The 25995-nt window shown below is 36.8% G+C and overlaps 1 protein-coding gene across 3 annotated transcripts in view; it reads right to left on the reverse strand.

Annotated features, from left to right (window-relative positions):
* TRPC6 (transient receptor potential cation channel subfamily C member 6) overlaps positions 1 to 25995 on the reverse strand; it is a 145328-nt gene that overhangs the window by 16317 nt on the left and 103016 nt on the right. For 2 of the 3 annotated variants that reach the window (XM_003828393.6, XM_055094780.2), the window contains exons 3-10: positions 25103 to 25285; positions 22489 to 22653; positions 16509 to 16725; positions 9865 to 10098; positions 7034 to 7298; positions 5672 to 5867; positions 4718 to 4921; positions 2977 to 3051 (exon numbers count right to left, since the gene is read on the reverse strand). In XM_003828393.6, coding sequence (XP_003828441.1) covers positions 2977 to 3051; positions 4718 to 4921; positions 5672 to 5867; positions 7034 to 7298; positions 9865 to 10098; positions 16509 to 16725; positions 22489 to 22653; positions 25103 to 25285 — 1539 coding nt within the window. The remainder of the gene's footprint in view (positions 1 to 2976; positions 3052 to 4717; positions 4922 to 5671; positions 5868 to 7033; positions 7299 to 9864; positions 10099 to 16508; positions 16726 to 22488; positions 22654 to 25102; positions 25286 to 25995) is intronic. The other variant, XM_063608763.1, reaches the window with a different exon arrangement.

Raw genomic sequence — 25995 nt, forward strand, 5'->3', positions numbered from 1 at the left:
TCTGGCCACAGTGGTCTTGCTGAGCTGCAGTGGGCTCTGCCCAGTTTGAACTTCCTGGCCGTTTTGTTTACACTGTGTGGGTAAAACTGCCCCCACCAAGCTCGAGCATCCCAGGTTGATCTCAGACCACTGCTGTGCTGGCAGCGATAATTTCAAGCCAGGGGATCTTAGTTTGCTGGGCTCCGTGGGGGTGGGACCCACCGAGCCAGACCACTTGTCTCCCTGGCTTCAGCCCCCTTTCCAGGGGAGTGAATGGTTCTGTCTCACTGGTATTCCAGGCACCACTGGGGTATGGAAAACAAACAAACAAAAAACTCCTGCAGCTAGTTCAGTGTCTGCCCAAACAGCCGCCCAGTTTTGTGCTTGAAACCCAGGGCCCTGGTGGAGTAGGCACCAGAGGGAATCTCCTGGTCTGTGAGTTGCAAAGACCATGGGAAAAGCACAGTATCTGGGTCAGAATGCACAGTTCCTCAGGCTCAGTCCCTCATGGCTTCCCTTGGGTAGGGGAGAAAATTCCCCAACCCCTTGCGCTGCCCAGGTGAGGTGATGCCCCACCCTGCTTCAGCTCGCCTTCTGTGGCCTGCAGCCACTGTCCAGCCAGTCCCTGTGAGATGAACTGGGTACCTCAGTTGGAAATGCAGAAATCACCTGCCTTCTGCGTCAATCTTGCTGGGAGCTGCAGACCAGAGCTGTTCCTATTCGGCCATCTTGCCAGCAATCCTGTTTTTGTTTCTTCCACTCACTACTTCATTTATTTCAAGTTATTTTTTTCTAGATATGCCCATTTATGATTTTAACTGGACCCCTTCTTTATTTTTTGCATTCTTTTTATAGGGCTTTTAGGCCTAGTATTATTTCTCTGTCCTCACTGGATTAATATCACTACCAAATTATGTAGTATACTTACTCTTCCTGCTCTCTAGTAATAGCAATAAAAATAATAAATAGCTATTACATACCCACTATGTGCCAGGCCCTGTTGTCAGAACTTTACAGTATTAAGTAATTTAATATTCAAAAGAACATTTGGATGTTGGTGTGATTACTGCCTACATCCTGTGAACAAGTAAATAGTCTTAATGAGACAACGTTTTAAGTACAACACACACAGGCATGCATTAGAATGGCAGAAATTGCTCACAAAATATTTGAACTTAATTCCGTGTTTCCTATGTATTCTATTCATGATAACCATCATCATGAGAACATGGGTGGTAGGCTTCTTCTGTAAAGAGCCAGATAATAAATATTTTAGGACTTGTGGGCCACATATGGTCTCTCTCACATATCCTTCTTTTTTTCACAACAACTATTTAGAAATGTAATTTTTAAAAAATCTAACTCTCAGTCTGAAAACAGGCTGAAGACTAAATGTGGCCTGAGGGCTATGGCTTGTTGACCCCCATACACTAGCCTCCTAACCACTAAACTATCCTTTCTAGAGTGAAATGACTTTGTAGCTCTGTTAAATACCTTATTTTCCATTTCTTAAATTTCCTTTATTGGAATCATTTTTAAATGCAATCTAGATTCACCTGGATAGGCAAGCCAAACAAAACTTGTCTGAACAGCAAGAATGTGCCAATTTGCAATGACCCTAATCTGCTGACTCTCTTGGATGACCAGGGACGATTTCCACTTGCCTTCTTGCTGTCTTACTCTCAGCCCATGCGGCCCCATTGCTGTGGCAGGGCTCACAGAATTCATGTACAGGTCTCTCATCCACATGTTACCTCCCACTGCAGCCCTTCTCACCTGTGATATTGATCTTTGGAAGTTCTTCCCAATCAAACTTCCTAATCTTAACTAGGGCTAATGGCTTAGGGTTCCCCTTACCTAAAGCTCTCCTTTGTTTTCTGATTTGTAATGGGTGATGGTTGACATGCTAGTGAAAGGGATGGTTAGAAAGGAAGCTGGGAGGTTGGATATCAGATAGGCCTTAAGAGGATTCCTATGTTGTTGGGGGAGGTAACATAACCAGCTTAACAAAAAAAATGGTCTCCCTCCTTGTCATTTGTATTCCATGGGATAGCCATATATCATAGTTCTGGTCAATGAGATATAACAACAGAAATTGTTGGGAGATTCTTCTAAAGGTGGTGGCAGATTCAGCTAGCATCCCCGACTTTTCCTTTGCCCTTACTCCTGCATGCCTGAAAAGTGGGTATAATAGCTGAAAGTAAAGCTGTCCTCTTGAATCTGACTATGACAAAAAATCCAGGAGAATCACAGAAACTCCTGCCTGGTAACAGCCCCATACTGCATAAATCTGGAGAGTTAAATGAGACAGGGGAAAAACAAATGTCTTGTTTAAACTACTATGATTTGGATTTTATATTACTATGTGTAATTGAATGCAGGTCCTACCTGATACATTGCCCTTTTCCTAATCATTCCTTTATCATTTCTTTTCAGCAACAAGCATTTATTGTGGCCCTACTATGTACAGGCCACAAAAAAGGAAACATCCTCATCGTTGAGGATTTTGCTACTCTCAGTTAAGGAGCTGATAGATCTCTAGAGTACATTGTTCATTATACACGGTGTCGACCACAATAGCCATTAAGGTCCCACAGTGCCTTTTTCCATCGCTTCTTGATTATTGACAAATTAGGAGGCACTGGGGACCATGCCTGCTCTCTACCTGAGCTGCAAAGAGTGAAGTTAATCATACCCTCCCATCAGGTTCCTGACAGAATATTCCCTTCTTTATATCACCAGTCTTCTATTCCATCACCATAAGTATATATATGTGCTTAGTATATGTCTTAAATGTACATGCTATTCTTTTTTGCTTATCAAACATAGCTTATTTTTACCTCTCAATAACAGAATTGTTGAGAATTGTTAAAATAGTTGAATTATTTAATGGGTCTGTTCTCTACTTCCTAAAATTGCTTCTGAACATCTGTCCCTTTGTTTGAAAAGATAAGCCCGATCATGTGCATGACTTCATATTTTCAAATATGAGCTTACCTGTTTTTTGTCAAGTGATAATTTTGAAAGGTCTTCATGACTTCCTAAAATTCCAAGTTTCTTTTCTTCATTTATCTTTTAAAGATGATAGATAGTAAAATGAGTATAACTGCATAACCAATTTCACTCTTCATTCTGTATTTTAAAAGCCATTTCGTCTAATTCTCCAACAAGTTTTAATGAGAGAAACATATTCTTATGGGGTTCTTCCCTTTGCAAGTGCTTGCTTAGACATTTCCTTTGGACTCTGAATTCCCTCAGGTTGCACTTCTAACCAGACCTGTAAACCACCCATTTAATTAAGTAAAATAAAGGAAGGGAAATTTTTGCCACTGAGTTCTGTAAGTTATACTTCTGGAAGAATATCATAGATTGTATTTTTTCCAAAATTCCTACACAAATTAATCATAATCACATTTAAAGAAAGCTTTAAAATTCTCAAAGTACTTTTATATACTTATTTGAGTTGATCTTCAGGATGTAGATATAATTTTTTTCACATATTACAGTTGAGGAAACTAGAACTCAGAGAATGTGATACTTACTTGAGCACCCTAAACAGTAAATGGGAAACAGTGCAGGAATTACAACATTTTCCTTTTATTTAATGATAGAATCTTATTGCAAGGAAACTTTATAATCATTTGGCCCAATCACCCACTCAGTGTAAGAAGGAAAAATCTTCAATACATTCCCACTGTCAGCCATCTGGCATTTATTGACTTCTTACAATGGTGGGAGGCTCACTACTTCTAAAGGCAGCCCATTCTTCTGTTGGGCAGATTTTCTTATTAAAAGTTTGCTCTTATATCGAATTAAAATTTAACAATTTGAATTTTTGGCCCATTGCTTTTCTTCCCATTTTTGAAAAACAAGTGTACTTTCTAATTAAAGATGGAAATTACAAAGATATTTTTAGTCACTTTCAATCTTCCTTTTTCAGAAGAAACAGCCAGCTCCTTCAGTCCTCCCTCATATGACACTTTATCCATATGTGCTCCATTCTGGTCCTCCTCCTCTGGATACACCTGGTATCTCAGTGCTCCTTCTGAGTACAGAGGTCTAAATGCTCAGCAGAGATCTTTGCACATCATAAGCCCTCACCTTCCACCTCCAGTGAGACACAAATTCCACATGTTCTCTAAACATATCTGAACATGCTGTGATCGCCCTACTGCCTCATCTAAGCACTAAATCTTTTTATTTTTTTTAGAGATTGCATCGCCTTGTGGGATTACTGTTTTCAATCAATGTCCTTAGCTCTTTCTTTCTTGAACTACTTATTGCCAAGCCTGGTTTCCCAAATTGTATGTGAGCAACTGATTTCTGAACTTTTCAATGTAGAAGCTATCTAAGAGTTAATCAAGTTGCCCCCCCACCCTGAGTCATAACAATCTGCTGCTGATTTACTGGGCCGTATAAATTGAAGGAAAAGTGAGGGACATGTAGCCATAACAGCAAAAAAGCAGCCCAGAATAGTTCTTCTTTCAGTACCCACTCCAGATAACATATTATTTTAGTTATATTTCATGAATTTTTCTTACATTCTTTTAAGTAGCAAATGTCCAGTGTGCTCATGTTGAACAGACACAAGCCAAAGGACTGTGCTGTGTGAAGTGACTGCATGTGGGAATGAATGGATGTGTCATCAGGAACTGCTTCTCTTTAAAGGGATGTGGCATAGTGGTTACAGTAGTCACAAAATTTAAGAATACAATGATAACTTATCAAGCTAAGTTACCTTGTTCATCTCTGCATCTTCCTGGAATCCTTTTTTATGGCCCTGGAACAGCTCAGAAATCCATTTTTTAAGCTTCAGTAAGAGATAAAACAGGGACTTTGGACTTGGCACCAGATTGAAGGGTACAGGAAGTGTTCTCCCCTCCTCAAAGTAGGAAAACCAGAGTTTGGCCCTTGCAAATTTCCACTCCACATCAGCGTCATCCTATACAAATACACATGACAGTTCAGCAAGGAAATGCATAAACAGAATTACTGGGATGCTTTTAACATTGTGTAGCTAGATGGAGGACAATGCCTATAAACACTCTCAGACCCCAGTGATCGTTCCAAGATTTTTTCAAAATGTTAACATTCTATTCACATATTCTTTCTTAAATTTGTCTAAAATTTTGACAGTCTTGCAAGACTATTAATCTCCAAGTTCCCATGTGTTTATAAATACCTGATAAATATAAATGTATTTTCCTACTTTCTGAAAAATGCTATGAAAAATTATTCTCTCTTTTAATCTGAAATATACCACTCATTTATTTGGGACACAGATCAAGATTTCTGGAATAAAAATTTACACTATTAATCTCAACTTGAGAAAAGGTCAATTTTGAATATCACTCAAAAAAGACTTGGAGAATGATGGTATTCATAAGCAATAATTTTTTGAATAAAATATAAATTCATGCTGATATAGTATTTCTAAAGTTTTTTATTAAATTAGTATCAAATCAGCATTTCTGCTTCTTATGCCTTATGTCTCTGCCCCATGACACCTTACTGATGTTGCATTTGGAAGCAAAGAGTTAAAATTTTCCAGATTACTGGTCAAACGAGTGTATAAAACAGGGAATGAACAAAGGGCGAAGAACAGTCCATGCTTTCATCCCCATTGCTGAGTTAGCCCTTGGAATAGTTAAAACATGAAGGCACAAATTATAAAAATGTATTGAGATTATACCTCAATTTCCTGGAATGAACTGTTGATCATGGCAATTAACATATTTAGCAAAACAATGACCATCGTAACATTATAGACTCCATAAAGAACGTAACCAATGTTTTCAATGAATTTGTGGTTATAGTTGATGACCACTGATTTCACTTCAGAAAGTCCAAATATAGCCCAGAACAGTGTCTTAAAACTCTCTTCAACTCTGGGGAAAAAATAACAGAAGAAAAGAAATAAGAAAGTGTATAAATAAATAACAATATTACCATAATAAAAGTGAGTTTGTTTAGTGTCTGCAAATTAGTGAGTATAAAAAAAATTCTTCACTTCTCTGAAGCTCACTTTTCTGTAAAATGGTTACAATAGGATTGCTGCAAGGATGGGGTAATATTGTGCATATGAAGTACATAATCATAGCTCAATATCTAAATACATAAGCACTCAATAAATGCTATTAACATAATTTCATAACCACAGATATGAACACTTAATCCATAGCATTGGCAATGGAATTGTTAGAATCCTTTTAGGTTTCCTCCTGATCTATACTTCTACTCATATCCAATAGATAATAATCATATACATCTTAATGGAAAATACAATATAAACAGACAATGTTACCAAAATCACTGACATGTCTTAGGTAGGAATTTCAATGCTTTAGGCCTAATTATTGACCAAAGCTAAGCCAATTTGCTTAACTCAGGTGGTTTCACTTCCCTGGCAAACTGTATTTTAGAGAAATATGGAAAACAGTAGGCTTATGTTTCAGTTGTTGCTTCTTATTATAACACTGAAGACCTAATATTTAAATAATCTATTCCAAACACACTTTATAAAAAAAAACCACGTGTCCATGGTGAACATAAGTCAAAACTCTTGCCACTATTGATAAGTCATATCTACTCAGTGATAAGATCTGAGAAATTCAATTAGGAAAGCAGCTGTTTTCATAGTTAGCATCCCCAGGAGTCCCCTGTAAGCAGGAGGGTAAGGGAGTTTAGAGCAACAGACCCTAGAGTCAGCAAGCAAGGGTTACAACCTGGCTTGTTCCACACACAGCTATGGAATATTCAGCAAATTACTTAATTTTTGTGAATTTCAGTTTCCTCTTGGTGAAATAGAGATAATAAAGGGAGGCATGCAAGGTATTTACGTGGCTCTAAAAATGTAAGTTATTATTTAATATTAGAAAGCTTCCTACATTTTAGAGTCCCTCCAACTCATTTGTAAAATCCCCTCATTTTGCAAAACAGGAACTAGAGATGAAGTCTTTACCAAAACATTATCCCATGGACTTAAATAAACACTGTTAAACTAATATTTATTTAATTTGCAATAACTATCATCAAAATATCTGAGATCACATACGTTGTGAAGGCTTCATTTTGTTTTGCACCAATGTAGTAGGAGTAGAGATTGAACATTCCAATCATAAAGGCCACAAACACCATAATGAATATGACCATGAACTTGAAGATGTCTTTGACTGTTCTTCCAAGTGATATCTGCAGAGGTCCAAAGCTTTCATTTGCTGGTAAAATATAAGCTATCCTAGAGAAACTTAAAACTACAGCAATTGCATAAAGACCTTCAGATATTATTTGAGGATCAGAGGGGTCCCACTTTATCCTGGCTAGGAAAAAGCAAAGACAAAGAGTTGTGTGAGTTTCTTCAAGTTTTTTATTTAGGTAACTTCTTTTTCTGCGAAAGAAATATAGTTATGTTAGAATCCAGTTTTCGAATGGAAGTCTCCTATCTTAAAGGGCTTCTTAAGTGTCTGCTATAGTTGAGCTTCTTAGTTTATTGAGAACATGATTCTCCTGGTTTGCTAGCAATTTCCCATAAGGGGATAGCATAATAGTTAAGAGTTCAGACTATAGACTCAGTATCTGTAAAAATTCATGTATATATGTACGCACACACATGTATAACAAAGAACTTATGCAAACTATTTCTCTAGTTTTGTTTCCCCATTTTTGAAAATGAGATAATATCCCTTCTAACTCTCTTGTCTTTGTGAGAATTCAGTAAGTCAGCATATGTTCAGCATTTAGCAAGTGCCTGGCACTTAATAAATGGTAGCGTTTATTATTCAGTCTTAAACTATAATTACACTATAATATAATTTTAGGCTTGTAGCATATTTGTAGTCATTTAAATGTATTAGAAGTAACTTTTATTGGTCACTCAAACAAGTCTATTTTTACCATAAAATGAAGCAATTATTCACTTATGAATTTTTTTGGCATTATTACATCAGGTCATCAAAAATGCAATTATGAAGAAAAACAGAAAACAGTGTGTAAGAAAGGGGAAAAACATAATTACAAATTTGTATTTGCTTATTTGCTGAGAAGTGGAATTAGGGGAGGATAACAAGAAACTAATAAAAGCAGTTTCCTTTTTTATAGTGCTTTGAATATAAGTATTATCTACAAATAGCTTTGAATTTTTTTAATTAAGTGCATTTTAAAAAATCTTAAAATTAAACATTAAAATAAACATTAATAATAATAATGGAGGCCTTATGTGATATTGCCAATAAACTCACAAGTGAATGTTAACTAATTTCTTATCAGAGGGTTTGAAATGAGTATTCAAAGGGAATATATTTTCCCCATCCAGGTTTCTACGAGGTGGTAGTCTCCTTAAGTAAATAACTGAACCAATTTCCATCCCTTAGTCACTTTCTTCCTGGAAAGCTGGAATGACTTATCTGATTGCTAAATTGGGATGAATAACTGGACATAGTTAGCTCGGCATTACCTTCTCTCTCTTGGGAATTCTCCTCTGGTCCTCCATGGAAGATCTCACTTGGTCGGGCACTTGCTGCCATCCTCTTTTTGTGAGGAGGACTGCCCTGGCCCATTGCTGTCTAGAAACTGGAGGATGTGTCTGCCTAATTCTGGGGTTCAGTATTACTGAATCCATTAGCTAATAGAACTATGTCATCCACCCTGGATTTTATCAGTGTTAGAGGTGATGATCTGGCCTCCATATTAATTTCTTGTTTTATTTCTCAACTAATTCTAAGCCTGGTTGGGAAACAGTGGTGTTATTGATTGGGGAACCTCTCAGAGATCCCAACAATTCCTTCGTTTTCAAATACTTTTTATATATCTTAAATGAAAATGGCACCCAAATGTGAACTTTATTATATATATCTATGGGGCACAACTTGATGTCTTCATATATGTCTGTCTACATTGTGCAAAGATTAAATTAAGCTAATTAACATATTCATCACCTCGAATATTTACATTTTTGTGGTAAGAACATTTAAAATTTACTCTCAGCAATTTTCAAGTATACAGTACAGTACATGATTATTAACTCTAGCCACTATACTGTATATCTCCCTTATTATAAGCTTATTACAAGCTCCCTTATTATAAGCTCTAACTAATAAGTTAGAACTTATTCATCCTATCCGTGTACCCTTTGTAAACTTTGTACCTTTGACCAACACCTCCCCATTTTGTGCCTTTTACCCCAGCCCCTGACAACCACCATTACCTTCTACCTCTTTGAGTTTGACTTTTTTTAGATTCCACAAATAAGTAAGATCATATACCATTTGTCTTTCTGTGCCTGCCTTATTTCACTCAGCATGATGTCTTCCGAGTTCATTCATGTTGTTACAAATGACAGGATTTTCTTCTTTTAAAAGGTGGAATACTATTCCATTGCACACATATATATACACACACACATATGTGTGTACATATACATATATACACGTGTGCATATATACACACACGTGTATATATACATATACATATATACACGTGTGTGCATATATACACACACGTGTATATATACATATACATATATATGTATACAGAGAGAGAGATACAGAGAGATAGATCAAATGTGAACCATTTTTAATTAAAAAAGAGGGAAAAATAAATCCAGGACATAAGACATGTATTCTCAATGAAGTTTGATAATTAGCCAATTGATCCAAGAGATAAAGGGAGATGAGTCTTGTGATTAAGAGAGTTTTCCAGGGAGTAGAAAAATCAAAAGAAGCAGCAGAAAGCATGCTTCCTCACGTATAGATGCTCATTCTTCAGATACAGATGTTGGAAACTCACAAACAATTTTATGAGAATTGTGCAGTAACCGAACTACTACTGACATCTGTTTTACAAGAAAATTCTGCATTTTTATTTATATTGACTGTACTGTAAACTCACCCAAATTGTAGTATTTCACATTGTCTCCCAATGTTACTTTCGTCAAGTCCTTCAAAGTATCATTTGCGTCAATGATGCTCTGGGCTTTGGAAGCATGCCAAAATGCCATGAATCTCGCAATGAATGATGCTGCAAAAATTGCTAACATACCAAAATCAAGCATGTTCCACAACTCAAACAAATATTCCTTGGGGCCTTGAGTCCAGATTTCTTTACATTCAGCCCATATCATGCCTGCATCAGAAAGGGGTTAAAATATCAATTCAATCGCATTCAGCCTTAGCTGTTCTATAAAACAAAATATGTTTGAAAGGTCTCAGCCTGACATTACAAAACCCTTCAAAATTTGGTCCCAACCTGCCGTCCCACCATAATTCCCATATCCTCACAAATATCCTAGTCCAGAAATATCAGTGCATACCTGAAAGCAATTTGACAAAGTTCATTGAACACCTTAAAATAACAAATGTCCTGCTGATCAATTAATTCCACACATAAAAATATATTTAACAGATGTTTATTGTAGGATACTTTATAATAACCCAAACACACCCACACACTCAAAATAGAAGTAAAATGGAAGTGGGACTTCCGCAGATGGAGTATTATGAAGCCATTTAATATTTTATTAATTACTATGGGACAGTGACCATGAGAATGTGTCTCAGTGACATCCAACTATAGGAATTTGACTGATCACAGGCCTCACCTACTGCCTTCTGAAAACCACTGCCACTTTTGTCCAAGGCCGTGTCTCCCCCCGGCTGCTGTCAGCCAATTACTGAGGGTGCCCCTTCTTGGGAGACATGGGACTCTTCTGATGGCTGACTTTGGCTCAAGGATTTCATGACAGCCTTGCCAGCCTTTCCTTAGACTGTGTAAAGATCTAGGATGCTTCTACCCAACCTTCCTGCCTGCTCACTGTCCCTTGGGGTTTGACTTGTATCCCTGCCTGAGAGCCCTTGAGACCTTTCTCAGCTCTCTTGCCATTTCCTCTCACAAGAAATGTTCCTTAATAAAATTCCCATTTCCCTTAATAAACCTGTTGAACATTTAATCTTTGTGCCTGCTTCTTGGAGGACCCGGAGTAACATACACTGGAAAAATCTTTATATTGTAATGCTAAGTAAAAATGTTTAAAATGTTATGATGTGTGGTTTATGTTTAAAACCAGCACAGTGACAGCCTAGATGGGATGACAGGAACTTACTTATTAATAGTAGTTGTCTTTTTCTGGTAGAATTATTAATAGTACTGCATATTTCTTCAAAATTTTAACGTAGTATTTAGGAACACTGGATTTGAGATCAGGCTACCATGGATTCGAGAATTTGTTCTTCCATTTGTCAGCTATGAAGTCTTTGATAAGGTATTTAAACTATCTAAAACTCAGTTTGTAAAATGGGAATGATATTGGTTCATTCCCACTTCATTGGATTGTTATGAGCCTTAAATAAAATAGTTCATGTGAAATACACAGCTCAGTGTCTGGCACTTGGAAAAAATTATGACTAACATTCATTGAGTGCTTACTATTTAAAATTTTCCGTGATTGGCACATGTATTTTTTTCTTAATTTGAAGAATCCCACTTTTTTAATTAAAAAGAAGTTGCTTTATCCCTATTAAGATAGTCTACTCTGACATCCTGCCTCCTACTGGAGCCATCCGGAGAAATACAACCCAAACCAACAACTGATCAAAACTTGCCTCCATCAAGAAGTCCTTCACAGCCTCGAGTTGAAAATAATCTTCTCCTCTTACCCTCAGCAACCACCTGCCTCAAATTCTCACATTTGTCCTAAATGTCAATCACAAAACCTGCTATGTGAATAGCTGCAGAGCCCTGTGGGGATTAAGGAAATGCCCCATCTCTAATTTCCAAGAGCACGTCATGTGCCTTTTCTTAAAGCCAGCATTAAATGCAGCATAGAGGACATGGATTTAAGAGAAGACTTCATTACTTATTTTGAGTTGTTTCAAGTTAAGAGGGGACTAGGATTGAATTCATATATAATCTGGGGGATCAAATTTGTAACACGAAATACGGCAGTTTTTTTCCCCCTACTGTGGTCCCTGGGCTCCTGTCAGCCTCACGAGGAGATGCGGATGGTTCAGAGTAACAAGCATGGGGACTAAAGGGACATTTGAACTCATGCAGTCTAGTTGTTTTCAAAGCTTCCCCTCCTCTTGTTCCTCCCACTTTTCCATTTTCTTTTCTCTTTCTCTCTTTAAGAAATAGAATTCTTGGCACAAATGATGTCTTCCTGAAGCTTAAAAACTAAAACAAGTGAGCTATTCTGCTTGAAGGAAAAGTTCGTGTCTCATTTGTCCTGAGGACCCCTGAGAGCTGCCAAGGAGAGTTTGAAATCCCGCATCAAGTCCAAGCTTGCCCCAGGCAGGAGACTTCACAGGGATCAAGCTCGTATAGATCTTGCGATAAGGTGCTTAACTAATTCTGAAGGCTGCTCATTCCACTGTTGAATTTTCAGAATATTCCTTCAACGTGGATGCAGTGGTTCTATTTTTGCCCTCTAGACAGGTAGCAAATGAGTCAGCTCCCTATGCCTTCAAATTTCTTTTTACAAAAAACAACCAAAAAACCCACCTGCGTGCTCATTAAATCTGTTTTTCTCTAGCAGAGGCAGGTTAACCATGAAACTGAAGCTTCAAGATGCCTTTACCTGCCCAGGCTCCTGCTAAGTCGTCACTTTGTCTTCTTTTTCACTAAATGGGGCCCTCTGAATAAACAAGCCTCAGATTCCACTGGGTCTTACACCATGCCTCACCCTCTAGGGTAAACTTCCCCAGCCCCCTCAAGTGCTGTTCTGAGAACCACTCACTCTCCTAACTAACTGCTGTGCTTGAAACGCTCCTTAGTTTGCCAATTGGCTGCACGTGGTACCCGGGGCCTGCAGATGTGGTCTCGCCATTGGGTAATTACTGCCTGGACTGCCGTCCTCTCCTTCTGTTGAAGAGTCAGCCCAGGACTGCATCTGCTTTCTCAGCAGCTCAGACTGGCCATTAAGTGACAAGTGCTCCTAAGGCCCTTTTCACTAGTGTCTTCAAGCACGTCCTCCTCCCTGTGTTCCTGCTACATGTCCTCTCATTGATTTGAGCTCACTGTTCTGCCTTGTCAACATCTCCTAACACATCAGTTTTGTCATTTAACCTTTCAACTTTTTGTCAACTAAAAATGAGATAAATTTGCTTTGTGACTAATAGTGTCATCCTCTCCCTCAAGCCCAGATAACACACCCAACATCTCATCTAAGTAGGCCACTTCTTATTAACATTTCCAGAAAGTACAACTTTCTTTCAAGAATAACTTCAAAAAAGAAAATAAATACCAATGTCAGAAACTGAACCAGGAATCTAACATAGGCTATAAAAGCATCAGCTATCCTGAGTTGTTCATTATTTTCCCTTTAAATAAACAGTGTTAGCTAGTCTCTGAAGTCAAATACAAAGGCTGATGGGACAAAAGTTACAAGGAAAATGCTTTTGATTAAAGCCCCATTTAATATTCCTGTGTTAGGTTGCTAAGTGAAAAAGGAAAAAATATATATAAAGTTTAAAATAAAACTGAGACGGCTGGGCACGGTGGCTCACGCCTGTAATCCCAGCACTTTGGGAGGCCGAGGTGGGCAGATCACCTGAGGTTGGAAGTTTGAGACCAGCTGGACCAACATGGAGAAACCCCATCTCTATTAAAAGTACAAAATTAGCCAGGCGTGATAGCTCATGCCTGTAATCCCAGCTACTCGGGAGGCTGAGGCAGGAAAATTGCTTGAACCCGGGAGGTGGAGGTTGCGGTGAGCTGAGATCGCGCCATTGCACTCCAGCCTGGGCAGCAAGTGTGAAACTCCGTCTCAAAATAAATAAAATAGAAAAATCAATAAAACTAAGACTAGTATGAGGAGAATAATTTATGGTCAAGAATAAAATGAACATGTTATATAAAATATAACTCACTGAACTCATGCAGTCTAGTTGTTTTCAAAGCTTTTCATTCCTCCAGTTCCAGGCGTGATATTCCTTCTATATTCTCCCTCTTAGAGACTGCAGTCACTACCTACCGGTCCAAGGCAGAACCCACAGCTCCTCCCTTCTGATGTGCAGTAATCACCAAGTGGGTTGGGGTTTACCTGTTCGGGTGCTCTCAAGTTTATACATATTTTATATATAAAATATAATATGTTCATTTTATTCTTTACCATAAATCATTCTCTTCATACCCCTTTATATAAAATTTAATTTTTAAAATTCTTTACCCCCTATAGAAAATTTAATTTTTCAAAGTTTCATCTTGTCCTAAAACAGTCATGTTTTGCCTAATAGGAAAATAGCACTTCTATGTAAAAGTGACATATAAATGCTCAGTGAAAAGTTGAATAATAATTGTAATTATCTGAAATTTCTTGAATATGTCCGTTGTGCCAAGTACTGTATTATTTACCTTACATATACTAACACATAAAAAATAAACTATGAGACATGGGCTTTTAGTTTAACAAGATAAAGGCCATGCACAAGTGATTGTTTATTCTTATTTTAAATCAGATATTAGAAGTGAAATATAATTTCTTTTTCTAGTCTCATCAATTAAATTAGAAAAGAAATAGAATAAAATCAAAGCCATCTTCTGTATCCAAGATTTATCATTACTTTGGTGATACAATTCACATTTTATGCCACTATCCATATTTTTCCCTAAAACATATTCAGGAAATGAAGTGATTTGAAAGTTTTGAATAACTCAAATGCTACTGAATTAAATTTAAAATATTCCTATGGTAATTTGAAAAATGCGTCTTAATATTTTGACTGATCATCTCATCAAGCTCCAGCATGAAGCCAAGAAGACATGTCCTGCCTTAGAAGTGATACAAAACTGACTGTCAGTGCTTCTCCAGGTCCCTAGAGAGGGAGGTGGGATGTTGGGGGGAGAGAATGGAGAAGCCTGTGGATTATTAAAGGATTTATATGAAAATCCCTGAGCCTAATTTTCTTTACATCTTGCATCTGTTAACCCTACATAATTTTATGCATAGTCAGGGCCTTAAGTACCATCTGGAATTGAGGATTGCTGGAACTTTATTCAAAACCCAAATACTCCCAGGGGTCATACTTTCTATTACCGAATGGACATTTCCACCTTGAAATTCCATGGGCACTTCAAAGTCAGTCATAACCTAAACTTTATCAGCTTTTCATTCCTCCAGTCCCAGGCATGATCTCCCTTCTGTATTCTCCCTCTTAGAGACTGTAGTCACTACCTGCTGATCCAAGGCAGAATCCACAGCTCTCCCTTCTGATGTCCAATAATCACCAAGTTGTCTGGGGTTTACCTATCAGGGTGCTCTCAAGTCCTTTCCCCTATCTCCTGAGTTCCAGGCCTCATCCTCCTCGCAGGGAGCACTTCCATTGAGTCTCAGCCTCTGGACTCTTTAAAGCCACCGTCTATCTCACAACCACTGTGACCTTTCTAAAACATGATCAGATCAAATCACCAATTGCTGAAAAGCATCTTCTAGCCATTTCTCCACCCTTATCTCCCATCACTCGCATCCATAAATGCACCTTGGCTCCTTCTCTGCCTAACTCATCATATTTCGAGTGTGCGAGGTATTGCCATAGTTCCACATCTCTAATGTTCCCATGCCATCCTTGTCTCCCAAACAGGTCTGTTTAACATTCTTTTATCCTCAAAGTACCACATTGAAGATACTGCCCAGGAAGGGCTTCTTGCCCCTTCCATTTCACATCCCACCTCAGATTTAGATGCCCAATCTGTGTATGTTCATAATATCCCAATAACTCAATTATAGCATTTGTCACATTGAATTTTAATTATTGATTTACTTACTGACCTGCCTCCCAGACTTAACTTCCTTGAACACAGGGACTGTCTCATTCACTTTAGTATCCTCGTTACTTAACAAAGGCACTTAACAGCCACTGGATTTATTTATTCATAAATATCTAATTGAAATATCTTTATTGTTTGCATTATATTTAATGGCAAGCTACATGTATGATTGATTCTAAAGACAAATAGTATAGCAACTAAGATCATATTCCTTCTCTTCCACTTACCACCCAAGAGGCCTAAAGAAAGTTACTTGATCCTTAGATAAATCCTATAAAATAGATGTGATTATACATTATAGACTAGAAAACTGAGGTGCAGAGAAATGATGTGATTTGATGTATATAAAGTGCTTGGAATAATTCTTGGCACAAAATAAATGTTCAATAAATGCAAGTGGCTGTTAGCTTCAATTCCTATCAAATCTCAATGTAAAATTGTGGTTGTGTTTAAGCTGGAAATCATAGCTCTCTCTCAAAATATGAATAGTATAATAGCTTTGTGTCACTGGTGGGATGTGATTGATACTACCCTGTTGGTTTTCTTCCTGGGTTTTCCTTGGAAATGCGAAAGGCGCACAGCATGTGAGAAGACTATGGCACTGATAATGAACCCAAGGCAACTGTACTTTAGGAACACAAAGAAAATTATGATGTGTGGTGCATTGTATCGTGCTGCATACATTTGTATAACTGATGTGTGAAAGAATCAGTGTCATTCAGTCCAACTGCTAAGACTGCAAACAGAAAATATGACAGAAAATCAGTCTTTACCTATTACCCAGGATATAATGAGCATCTCCATCCATGAGAAGCAGGATGTTTTCATCCTGAACAGCTGTTTTGCATTATCTGTGCTGGTTTCATTAGGAAGGAGTTTTGTGCCTTCAAATCTGTCAGCTGCATTCATGACTAGCAGTCCCAGAAAAATGGTGAAGGAGGCTGCGTGTGCTACAAACTTCATGAATGGTCCACGCATTATCTTCCCCATCTGCCACAACACACACCAAAATAAAATCTTAACTTTGTTTTGTACACTTTGCAAAACACACATACATACATGCAAGAATAAACATCTGCACATTCCAATAATCTCCTGAGATAATTGTTTATATTTATGTAATTCGTGATAGAGTAATATCTTTATGCTGTTACAAAATTTTGTTCACATTCCTCACCTACATGTGCTGATGTTCTTGATTAATAACTAAATACATGTATTTTTCTAATAAAGGATATTTAAATTCTTAAAATATATAATATCGTTGACAAAATATAGAGCATAATAATATCAGCATTATTCATATAAAGAAAACTAATTTAGTGGGTCTGAGGTATTGAGGAAGTGGTAATGAAAATATGAAACTGAGTCTACTTTGCCAGGTATAGAACCTTGGTGGGTGTCCTCACATATACTTCATTGACAGGCATGCAATTCAGGCCTGAGTGGATGTTGTTATTTTGGTGATCTTGTAAATGCAGTAAAAGTCATGAGTACCAAGAAGAGAACTCCCAGCTGAGGACAGGGCAGCAGGGCAGTTCCTACAGTGTATTGAAACAATCTCCTGGAAGGACACTGGATTTAAAGTCCAACATTTTAGGTTCAGGTTCCAGTTTCATTCCCTCATTAGCTGAGTGACAATGAGCACATTTCCTGAATTATGTGAAAACCAGATTCTTTATATGAAATATGGGGGACAATAAAAGCTAGTGTGCCTTTTATAGTACAAGATTCATCTCTGTCTAAGATGTACAGATCTTCACCTAGGCAGAGTGAGGATCTAGGATATGACTAAGGGGTCTGGACATCCTCTGAAATGAACAAAACTTAAGCTGTGTGTGCAGTTTCCCCCACCCTTTAGGAGATGGTCCATAGCTTTCAACTGCTTTTCAAGTGAGTTTATTATTACAGAAAACTTTACAAACTAATAAAATACAACCAACACTTAGTTGGCACTGTTTTAAGTGCTTTACACTGTTAACTTGTAATCATTACAACAATTCAAAAGGGCAGGTGCACTCAATGCCCACTTTGGATGAAGAAACTGAGGAAGTGAAGTCAAGAAACTTGTTCAAGGTCACATATCTTATAAGTGGTAGAGCTGGAACTTGAACCCAGGCATTCTTGTTCCTAAGTTAATACTTCTATTTGGTTTACAGAATAATTTCATACTTTCTCATCAGTGGGCCTACATATGTAAATTATTAGGAATTATCTTTTAAGACTCGGAAAAGATAAATGCTATCATGGAAGGAACACAATCAGTGTTCTCTATTTCCCTACCTTTATTTGTCTATATGGTTTTCAAAATAATAAAACTTAGAGCTGGAACCAATTAACTTATCTTGACATTCTGAATGTTAGGCCAGACACAGAATATCAGGAGATATTGTATTGTATCTCTCTCTCTCTCATGCTATGTGTGTGTGTGTGTGTGTGTGTATGTGTGCAGTTGTCCCTAGGTATCCATGAGGGATTGGTTCCAGGTCCTTCCATGGATACTAAAATCTAAGGCTACTCATGTTCCTGATATAAAATCATAATATTTACATATAACCTAGGCACATCTTCCCATATGCTTTAAATCATGCTGAGATTACTTATAATACGTAATATCATGTAAATGCTATGTAAATTTTTGTTATAAGATACACTTTTAAATTGACCTATATTTGTACATATTTATGCGGGGTATATAGTGATGTGTCAATACCTATAACATATAGTGATTAGATTAGGGTAATTAGCATAGCCATCATCTCAAACATCTATCATTTGTGTTCAGAATATTCAATATCCTGTTTATAGAATAATGCCAAAAGAAGTCTCTACCTGTTCAACACAGATACAATTTTTTTCAAATGTTTTCAATCTGCGGTTTGTTAAATCCAGGGATGCAGAACCCACATATACAGAGGGCCAAAGAATACACACACACACACACACACACACACACACACACACACACACAGAGAGAGAGAGTTTTAAAGCCAATAGATTCTAGAATTGCAGAGCCAATCCAAAGTTACTTTGTAAAAGTTTGCTGTAAAAAAATGCTTAGATAAGATCACCTACTGAATTGATTCAAAGAGTATTTTTTGTTTTTTTTTTTTTAGATCCTTTTAAAATCAAACTCTCAAATAATCAAACAATGGCAAAATTAAAACAAATGGTATAAAAAGTAAGTTTGATTTTCTTCTGCCTATTGTCCTTTGCTATTTTTCTTTTTAAATATAAACAGTTAAAAATAAACATCAATGTTATATTTCCATGATATATTTTACATACAATTTTAATTCTATAATGTTTTATGTATGATTTATTTTAACCGTGTATTAGAGCAAGTGAAAATGTATTGCAAGAATCCATATCTTTCTCATGGGAAAATCCATTATAAATCCTAAACTTTTTTTTTTTTAAATTCTCAATTTATTTGACTGTTTGAGGAAACCCGGGATTAGAGGCAATGACTGTTAGTGAAATTCATGAAAAAGTTATTTATCACCTGCCTGGTTCCAGGAAGAATAAGAAGCAGCTTTCAAGGACATCATACAGTAGAGCATAAATTAAAGTAGAACCAAATAAATAACATAAATAGAAAACACGAGGTTGGGGACATAAAATGGAGTTGAAATAAAGCTATCTACATTAGAATGAGCCACAAATCTGAAAACTCTGGAACCTTAGTTTAACTGTCCTGAACACCTCTAAAGTCAATCTTCAGTTTTTGGGGCAAGGTGTCTGATCTGTGTGCCTGGCCCCTACCTGGCTTCCCTTCTTTCTCCACTGGCCTACTGACCTTTATGTAACATTACTCTTCCTTTATTTTATTCTAAAGGGAGTATCAATCCAGGCATCTTCTTCTGCTTACTAAAAGTCTTAGGGTATTTCTTGGTTTGTTTGTTGGTGTTTTCTTGTTTTGTTTTGTTTTAGCAATCAAACAGAAAGCTGGTTGCCTAGAAACTAAAATGGGCATGTTTGAAACCTCGTAGCCTTTATTTTTCTTACAAAAGTTGAGAATCGTATTTCTCTTCAAACTGAGGAAGATTTTGGCATCTCTCACTAGACTTTAGGAACTGAAGTGAGTTATCCTTTTTGGTAAAATTTGCCATCTATATACTCTGGGATATAGACAAATTTCCAAAAAATAACTGTAAAGGAGGAGAGCTAGATGAAGAAATTGAACAACTTATGTACCTGGAAAATTACTGAGGGTAAGCATTGAAATAAATACTTGTCTTTAAATATGATATGTGATACTCTTTTTAGGTATTTATTGATGACTAAATACCTAGCTACTCAACACCACATAGAAATGAGAAAGGTTGAGACTAGCTTAAACTAAAATGACTTGTAATTGCAGTATGACTATTCTTATTGTAATGAACAAAAACAATTGATATTTGGATTACAGTAGAAGAAAGAGAGCAAGTAAAAACAAAAGGGATTTCGGAATGGGGAAAGAAGAAAACCAACTTTTGTTTCCTATAGCAAAACCAACTTTAAACAAAAATGGGGACTCAGTCACAGTGCATAGGCCTGCAATTTGATCTTACTGATGTTCATGGATATATTGGAAAATCCAAAATATTTTAAATATATTTGGAATAAAAGCACCAATTTAGCTGAAGCAATCCCCTCCCACAAAGAATCCTGTGGCCTGTAAAGCATATTTATGTTCACTGCAAATGGAAAACTGTAAAATAGATTTTATCATCATGCTTCAAAGATAAAAACAGTAAAATAGGTTTTGGATAGGAGAAAAAAAAAATACCTTGACAATGTCCTTTTAATTTGATTATTTGCCTCAATGTTCATAAACAAGGATGGAAAACAGATGCCAGAAAGACAAATGGCCAGGGAAGAAGAAATAGTAAAGGAAATCAGTTTAATTAGAATTCAATCAAAATTTAAGAAATGTGTAACTCTAAGGATTGCCAAAAATAGTCTGTGTCAAAGCACCAGACACTCTGGAATACATTATGCTTTCGAACACACTGGTTATGGAAAAGGAAAATTATTCAGTTTAGGAAAGAGATTATAATTTAACTGGTCACAGAATGAGAATAGGGATAATTCAAAAACTCCCCCCATTTTAATTCAGTTTAAATCTCAGATGACTCAGGAAATATAAGGAGAAGAAGAACAAAGAGACTACCTACATAGATATAACTCATGTTCTAGGGAGGACAATTTAGAAATGTATTTGTTGAAATTTAAGGGATACCAGTGCAATTTTGTTAAACTAATATACTGCATAGTGGTGAAGTCTTGGCTTTTAGTACACCAGTCACTCAAATAATATGCACTGTACCCATTAAATAATTTGTCACCACCTGTCCCTCCCCTCTTCTGAGCCCCCACTTTTCTAAGTCTCCAATGTCTATCATTCCACACTCCATGTCCATGTACACACATTATTTTTCCAGGCAAAATCTGTCATTTTTAGTAAAAAGGGAAAAAAAGTCAATTTTCTAGATGAAAGTCTGTACTATAGATGTCATTTCTAGTAAACTGCACTATTTTCATTTTATGTTCCTCATTTATATTATGAATCTGAGATACCAAATTTTGGCCTTATATATTTTAAGGGGAAAATATCTATGATGATGGATTTTACTCTCATGAGAAAATGTCCAGTTTCCTGTAATTCCTATCATCACTAGAAATAATTAGGATGTTTCCACTGTCTAAAAGGCTTTGCACAAGCTTTCTAGCATGAGTCATTTTGAACAGCCCTAATATGGCTAAAACACCAAAAATATGACAAAATAATTAGAAAACAATATGTTAGCAATGGTGATGTTTGTGTTTGCGCCCACATATTATGAATGTTTGAAAATGAATCATGCCCATGTTTAAGCACTGGAAGTAACCCAACTGATAGTTCTTTCTACATAGCACATTAATAGATGGTCCAAAAGACATTTAGGCACTAAGCTTCAGAATTATTTCAATCTGCCTCTCAGAGTTAAACAGATCCAGAAATGTGGCTTCAAAAACATGAAGAATAGGCTTGTTAGCAATGCAAGACACAAATTTCTCTACTTGTTAACAGAATGATAGGTCAATATTTCTCAAACCTATCCTGTCACACTAATGAAAGGCTAGATCCATCTGAACATAGCATTTTTACCAAAGCATGGGTAGATAGCTTTTGCTAAGAAAATAGGCTATTTTTGCTGTCAGGTTCTGGTGTACTTAGTCCCTAAAAAATATATATTCTTTACTGAAACAAGTATTACATTAGTATTTACATGACTGCCTTTTATTTAAGATTTATCTGGTCATATTAGCTAAAATAAATACAAGACAAAACTTTCATCTCAAATTTTGCCAGAGGAGAAACAGAAAAAGTGTTCATCTTTTAGGATGTCATTTGAAATATATGCTCAATGGTACTATGACCTCATAAAGAAATATAAAAGTATATGCATAGATGTACATAGAGAAAAGAGTAAAAGGAAATTAATATAGCTACTGAGTATCCTTTCACACATTAACAGTGGTGATATTACAGGTGAATTTTATCTTTTCCTTTTGTTTCCTATAGCAAACATGTATTATTTTTTGATAATAAAAGCAATACAAATTATTTAAACCCAAACAGGAATTATTTTGTAATGTTAAAAACAATAAAGATTACTGAAACCCAACTATAATTCCCTGAAATTTTCACTTTGGAGATAAGATTTTTCCCCACTTAAAACATACTTCTAGTAGATAATAGAGGTCCAGGCTTCACATACATACCTTGCTGCATGGAGCAAACCAGTAAATGAGAGCCAGGAAGGGCAGTCCAATGGCAACAGCAAGGACCACAAGGAACTTGACCGCCATTGTCTGCTGTCGTAAACCAGAAAGATTCTCATACCAAATGGAGAGAAGTTGCTGTTGGCAGTTTGGATGAGCTACAAACTAGCAGGGAAGTGACAAAATATTTAAGTTTGATTAAAGAAAGGTTCAGCATAAACGATTTTCATGTGTTCTAATAGTTCCATGCTTTCCAATGAAATATATTGTTAGAATTAAAGAACAAACATAAAACATCAAATTAACAGGCAACAAACAAATGGCAAAAAGTTCTAATATGTTTTACATAAATTTGAAGATTTCAATTTATCAAGCTTTTCCTTTATGACAAACAAGCTTTCTTTCAAAGCACAGAAAAAATTTTAATTGAATATTATAAAAAGATTAATCTAAATTTTACATACGGCTTTTATGATTACATAGTTTTTTCATCCAGAAAGAGATCAATATTAACTCAGTTGCCTAAATACTTTTTAAAAAATACCACCTTTCCTGCATTGACCTAAAATGCCACACAGTTTATACTAAATTCCCGTTTGTATATGGGTCTGTTTCTGGACTGCCTGTTTTATTCTATTGATCTCTCCTTTTATTCTTGTGCCAAAAACTCTTTCACTTAAGAAGACTTTAATTTTCAATATTTTTTTTGAGGGAATCTTTAAGTTTTCATGTATTTATTTTTACAACTGAACCATACATATGGCAGTTAATATACAAAAAGCAATATCCCAAAATAAAAATTGGTAAAGAATATTAAAAAGTTACAATATTTAATATTAATATTAAAATATTACAAAGGACAGGTTATATAAAAGAACTACAAGTGAATCTTAAGGGTGGTTAACCTCAAAGGTAGTTTGAGAGGTAGGTAGAAAAGGAGTTGAGTCTAAAACAAGATAGAATGTTTATCTACTCAGAATGGTAAAGTTGGATAAAACCCATTCCACTGTGGGTGGAAGAAATAAGCCCTGTCACATACTGTTGGTGTGTATGGAAACTGGTACACCATTTTTTAAGGGAAACCTAGCAAATGTTTGGAAACCTAAAAATAAAAATTTGACATATTAATTCCACATCTAAGAATTTTTGTTTACAAGTAAAAGTCATGCAAGTAAGCAAGCTATATCAACAAATATGTTTACTGTATAAAAAATAAAAATCTAATAACAAAAATCTGAAAATTATAATAAACATCCCTAAATAGTAAACAGATTATGTGAATATAATGAAATAACAATGCAACCTTTAAAAAGATAAAGTGGACATTTATTGACTGTTATATAAAGTTGTCCAAGAAAGAAATTTGTGTATAGAAACATAACAATGGCTCATTATTCTCCATTCAGAACTGGAAAAATTGGGAGGAGACATGTTTATACTATTTGAAAACTTACCATAAACATATATTACTTTTATTGGAAAAATCTACCTTTAAAAGCTATCTATCTGTCTATCCATCTATCTATTTATTTTGAGACAGAGTCTCACTCTGTCACCCAGCCTGGAGTGCAGGAAATGATCTTGGCTCACTGCAACCTCTGCCTCCAGAGTTCAGTAATCCTCCCACTGCAGTCTCCCAAATAGCTGAGACTACAGGTGCACGCCACCATACCCAGCTAATTTTTGTAGTTTTAGTAGAGACGGGGTTTCACTATGTTGCCTAGGCTGGTCTCCAACTCCTGACCTCAAGTTATCCACCCATCTCAGCCTCCCAAAGTGCTGGGATTACAGGCATGAGCCATTGTGCCCGGCCAGCTTTTAAAAAGATACCTCACATAATCTAAGAAAGCAGAGAATGGGGCCAATGCTTGAAGGGAGAGACTAAAAATATTTCACAAATAAAAATGCAGCTGGTGGAAATTCTAATGCAGTAAAGAAAGAATTAAAGGCATTATTGGAAAACAGCAACAAATGGGAAAATGGAGTTGAGTCTCAAATGGTGATGTTCCTGTCTTATAACAAATGTTTTAGAATTTGGATTCATAAAGTCATTGTTATATCATTAGCACAGTAAGAAAGTGGCAGGCCCTGTAAGATTCTATATAAATACGTTTAGATTTTAAAGACTGGCATTTAGTGTAGGTAGAGTGCCTCACAACTAGTACAGATGCTTATGATTTGTTAGAGAATCTGCCTAGTGCAACTGTTAATTAGAAAATCCTAACCGGGCGCAGTGGCTCACGCCTGCAATCCCAGCACTTTAGGAGGCCGAGGCGGGCGGATCACGAGGTCAGGAGATAGAGACCACGGTGAAACCCCGTCTCTACTAAAAATACAAAAAATTAGCTGGGCGTGGTGGTGGGCGCCTGTAGTCCCAGCTACTTGGGAGGCTGAGGCAGGAGAATGGCGTGAACCCGGGAGGCGGAGCTTGCAGTGAGCCGAGATCGCACCACTGCACTCCAGCCTGGGCGACAGAGGGAGACTCCATCTCAAAAAAAAAAAAAAGAGAAAAGAAAAGAAAATCCCAGCTCAATCTAACAATATCAACCCTTTATCCTTATTTAGCACCAACAAGAACCAAAATAATGTAAACGGGCTTCACGCCTGACCTTACTTTTTTTACTTCATATTTAATGGCAAGTTTTAAACGGCTGAGATTTGGGCGACCGTGATCACCACTCTGGAGCGTTTCAACATCCCCATTCAGAATGGCCTCGACTTCTTCAGTGTTTCTGCACAGATCAAGGAGTCCAACAACAAAGTCTTTGCACTGCATTGACAGTTTTTTGTAGTCATTCTAGGAAAAACAAAGCAAAACAAAAGCAATAATGGAGAATACCACGTTTTACTATGCTTCAGAGACTTGAAGGATTTTATACTTTAAGAGAAACATTCTTTTTTTTTTTTTTTTTTTTTTTTTGAGACGGAGCCTGGCTGTGTTGCCCAGGCTGGAGTGCAGTGGCACAATCTTGGCTCACTGCAAGATCCGCCTCCTGGGTTCACGCCATTCTCCTGCCTCAGCCTCCCGAGTAGCTGGGACTACAGGCGCCCGCCACCACGCCCGGCTAATTTTTGTATTTTTAGTAGAGACGGGATTTCACCATGTTAGCCAGGATGGTCTCGATCTCCTGACCTCATTATCCACCCGCCTCGGCCTCCCAAAGTGCTGGGATTACAGGCGTGAGCCACCATGCCCAGCCGAGAAACATTCTATTTTTAGTTTTACTGTTCATTTATCATATATCAATTGCAGTTTCTGCTGACTGACCTCTAAAATATTTTAGCACATGAAGATTTTCTTCATACCCTCAAAAAGGAAATTTATCTAAAGCATAATCAAAGTTATTTAAAAAAGAGTATGCTGACCGGGTGTGTTGGCTCCCGCCTGTAATCCCCTCACTTTGGGAGGCTGAAGTTGGCAGATCGCTTGAGCCCAGAAGTTGGAGACCAGCCTGAGCAACATGGCAAAACCTTGTCTCTAAAAAATACAGAAAAAATTAGCCAGGA

Source organism: Pan paniscus, chromosome 9 (assembly GCF_029289425.2).
Source record: "Pan paniscus chromosome 9, NHGRI_mPanPan1-v2.0_pri, whole genome shotgun sequence".
NCBI classification, from domain to species: domain Eukaryota; kingdom Metazoa; phylum Chordata; class Mammalia; order Primates; family Hominidae; genus Pan; species Pan paniscus.